Source organism: Cynara cardunculus (assembly GCF_001531365.2).
Source record: "Cynara cardunculus var. scolymus isolate 2C chromosome LG 7, CcrdV1, whole genome shotgun sequence".
NCBI lineage: Eukaryota > Viridiplantae > Streptophyta > Magnoliopsida > Asterales > Asteraceae > Cynara > Cynara cardunculus.
Genome location: NC_037534.1, coordinates 13,113,830 through 13,117,780, shown reverse-complemented (window position 1 = coordinate 13,117,780; position 3,951 = coordinate 13,113,830). Strand labels below are relative to the sequence as shown.

The 3,951-nt window shown below is 35.3% G+C and overlaps 1 protein-coding gene across 1 annotated transcript; it reads right to left on the bottom strand.

Moving 5' to 3' along the window:
• Nucleotides 1-2,213: 2,213 nt before the first annotated feature.
• Nucleotides 2,214-3,699, bottom strand: LOC112515200 (serine/threonine-protein kinase HT1-like). The gene is made up of 3 exons (XM_025121871.1): nucleotides 3,361-3,699; nucleotides 2,745-3,221; nucleotides 2,214-2,486 (listed from the first exon to the last, which is right to left on the bottom strand). The coding sequence occupies exons 1-3, from the start codon at nucleotides 3,697-3,699 to the stop codon at nucleotides 2,214-2,216; spliced, it is 1,089 nt and encodes a 362-aa protein (XP_024977639.1).
• Nucleotides 3,700-3,951: the final 252 nt, after the last annotated feature.

The window sequence follows — 3,951 nt, the reverse complement described above, 5'->3', positions numbered from 1 at the left end:
ATCCGTCGCTGAAAGTGTCCGTCGCAAATCCGTCGCTGAAAGTGTCCGTCGAAAATCCGTCGCTGATTTCCATCGCTGATCCGTCGCTGATAGCATTACCTACGACATTTTGACCGACGGAGTATCAGCGACGGATCAACGACGGAAAGCACTTTCAGCGACGGATCAGCGAGGGAATTTTCCCTCGCTGATACCCAACATTTTTGTAGTGTTTACAAATCATATTATATTATGAATAGTTTTAGATTTTGGAATTGCTTATTTGAAACAACTTATGTTTTTTTGACAAAAACACTTATCAACTTATTATAAGTTAAAAGAGTTTAACTTCTCTAAAAAGTTCTTATTACCGGTTTAGGACCGGTATAAGTTGTTTATCCGAACACTCAAAAATGCTTATTACCAATGTCACACCGAAATAAGTTTATAAGTTGTTGTTATAAGCAATTCCAAACGACACCCCCTAACTTTGATTCTTTTATTTGGGTTTGAAATAATATTTAATTTTGGATTCCTTCTTAAGATTTGAAATAACATTTCACTTTAGGTTTCATTCCTTTTGTAAATACAATTGTATTTTAATTATATTAATTTTGGAGTTTATAACGACTCTAAACTTCATATCTTTGATTTATAAAACAATTTGACATCCCGACACATAGTGCAGGTACCCAAACTAATTTGAAAGATAATATATAACTTAAGGGTCACTACAAAAATGAAGAGTATTAGTGAGGGAAAATTCCCTCGTTGATTCGTCGCTAAAAGGGTCTTTCCTCGCTGATCCGTCGCTGATAGTCTGTCGGTCAAATGCTCGTAGGTAATGCTATCAGCGACACAAAAAAGCGACGGATCAGCAACGGAAATCATCGAGGGATACTTTCAGCGATGGAACAAAATCAGCGACAGATCAGCGAGGGAACTTTCAGCGACGGATCAACGAGAGAATTTTCAAGGAATTTCAGCGACAGATTTTTCCTCGCTAATCCGTCGCTAAAAGTTCCCTCGTGGTTAGATCCCTCGTGGTTCTACAAGGGATTTTTTCCTTCGCTGATACCTTGTTTTCTAGTAGTGGGTGTTTGTTTTTAATTTAATAAGCTTAATGCATGGTTAGCTTAATTAATTAAGTTATATTAACATGTTTGATTTTAATTTAATACTAAAAATTTGACTTAACATGTTAAGTTAGCCAATCCTATCTTAATACATATATTAAGTGGAAATGTTTTCCAAAATTACCATTACCCTACAATTTTAATTAATCACACGTCTCATCAAATTCATAGTTCACCAATATACATTAATTAAAATTTATAATCTAACAATAATACTTAATTATTTTACATATATTTTAAGTTATTAATCATTGTTTTATGAACTCGTTGAATTTATATTGTTTATATTATTTTAGTTTTTATTTTCATTTTAAATATTTATTAAATAATTTATTTTCATTCAACACTTAGAGATTATTTGTTTACCTCTTAATAGTTCAATTAAGAAGTAGTCTCTGAATCGTTAAGAGTTAAATCTTGTTTGGCAAACAAAAAGTCTCCCTCTCAATGGTTCTAAAACCCTCTAAATGATTTTGTATTATGAGTCTCCCTTAACCATTATACGCCCTAATTTCATTGTAAACAATTACCAAACAATAATATTTTATTTTGCACTATATTATGAGAGCTTCTTAATCTCATTCTGACCACTTAATCATTCTGCACCAAACCATTCAGCAACTGTCAAACAACCCCTTATATAGACATAGGGTTAAAATGGTCATTTATGTTGTTCATATTATTTATTCAGGACAAAAATTAAAACAACAATTTATCTTAATATATCCGGACAAATTAATGTTTAGAGACAACTTAATAGATTCAGAACTTAATGAATAAAAAATCAAACAACCCCATACTCCTATGAATGTGTCATGATACAAAATCAAAAGCAACACCTACGATTTCCATAATTTGGTATTCATATGCGTTGAGTTTCATAACATAAACCAATCTGACACAGTAAATACCATTTGAAGTAAAAGTTTAGAAGGCGAGTTATATACAGACTTATCATCTACCGTATATAAACAACAATATTTACATAAAATGATAGGAAATATGTAAGTAAAACGAACTAAACCTGTAATTACATAATCGTCTGATAAATTAAAAACCCTTCGCTCTCCAACTAAAAAGACGGAGAAACGAGAGGCTTCATGAGAACCTCGGCTTAGGCATGGGCGTGGGCGAGTGATGATAAGAATCGAGCTTTTGTATCCATTGACGCTGGCTTTTTCTTTGATCAAAAGGAGTCGGGGATTGTAGAACATGTACGTTTCCGTCACAAACAAGTAAAGTTACAAACTCTTCCAATACCTTCACAACCTGCCAGAATTCGGGCCTCTTCCCTGGATTCGAAGACCAACATAGCTCGATTAAAGTCCTCATTGCCAGAGGACAATCAACGGGAATAGGCGGTCGTAATCTCTGAATATATTCGCAAAAAACGTCTCAAGATTACATAAACGCGTATCCTTTGAATATAAATTTTGGCCATCGTAATAGAGTACTTAATGAGAGTTCAAGTTTACCAAACCACAACTACATCATATTTAAAGGCATTATAATTACTTAATGCATCTCTTTTTTCTTCTCAATCGATGTAATAAAGTTTCAAAATTTTCTATCTTGTACAAATTTTGACAGTTAATAGAATTCCAATACGAGAACCGAAAAGGACCATACCTTATGCACGACAGCAAAAGCCGCTTGAATCGAGGTCATATCTTTGTAAGGTAAATCCCCCGCCACCATCTCCCATAAAATGAGTCCGAATCCATATACATCTACCTTTCGATCATAAGGCTTCCTTTTAATCATCTCGGGTGCCATCCACCGATAAGTTCCTGGATCATCTGATACAAGATCACGGTTTGCCTCTGCACAACCGATCCCAAAATCAGCAATCTTGAGTTGGAAATCTTTGCTTACAAGTATGTTTTCGGGCTTCAGATCCCTATGAATAACGCCTTGTGAATGAACATATTTCATTCCACGAGTAATGTCTAAAGCCATCTTAATGATCCTTTTCAAAGAAAGACGGCTTTCTTTGTTGGTTAAGGTATTGTTCTCGAGCTTATGCAAGTACGACCTCAGAGAACCCTCTGAAAGATACTTTGTGATAACACAAAGCGCTGGTGGTTGTCTACATGCGGCTACAAACTATCACCACAAACGAAATGGGTCGAATCATCAGCATTTAGGAGATTAATCTTAGCACGATTTTCGTAAATGAATGCATGTTCATGTGTTAGGAATTGAAGAGGCAGACATTCTACTGTCAACAAGTTTAATTAAATACCTTGATGACATTTTCATGATGGAGATGAGATAAAAGAGCAACTTCTCGGATGAACTGATTCTCTAACCGGATTCCTAGCTGTTGATTTTCCTCTTCCTCCGGGATCTTGATAATCTTAACGGCAACGGCTTCATCCTTGTATACTCCACGGTAAAGCTGACTATGTGCACCATTTGCAAATCTAAACCCAAGAAAAAGCTTCGAAAGATCAACCATCGAATTGTCCTCTATGGAAGTAAAATACTCTTTTTTCCTTTTTCTTTTGCCATGAAGCTGCTTCGTTGAGGCGAAACATCTAGAAGGAGGAGTATAATTCGAAGGCGACCTCAAATAAAGCATTGAATTTCTTTTTGCTTTGTTAAAGGTACAAAAAACCCGAATCTTTTTTGCTTGGTTACAAGATTCCCCCAACGTGTAGATTCTCAGATTCAAGAACACTACCGAAGTTTTTCAAGGGAGGTTATCTTCATTTACCTTCACCAAGAAAACCAAACGGGACTCATCCCAGTGCATATATACCTGCGATTCAGTTTGGCTCAAAATTAATTGCGAAAAATCTGAACGCGATGGCGAAACTACGTTCTTGTTAAC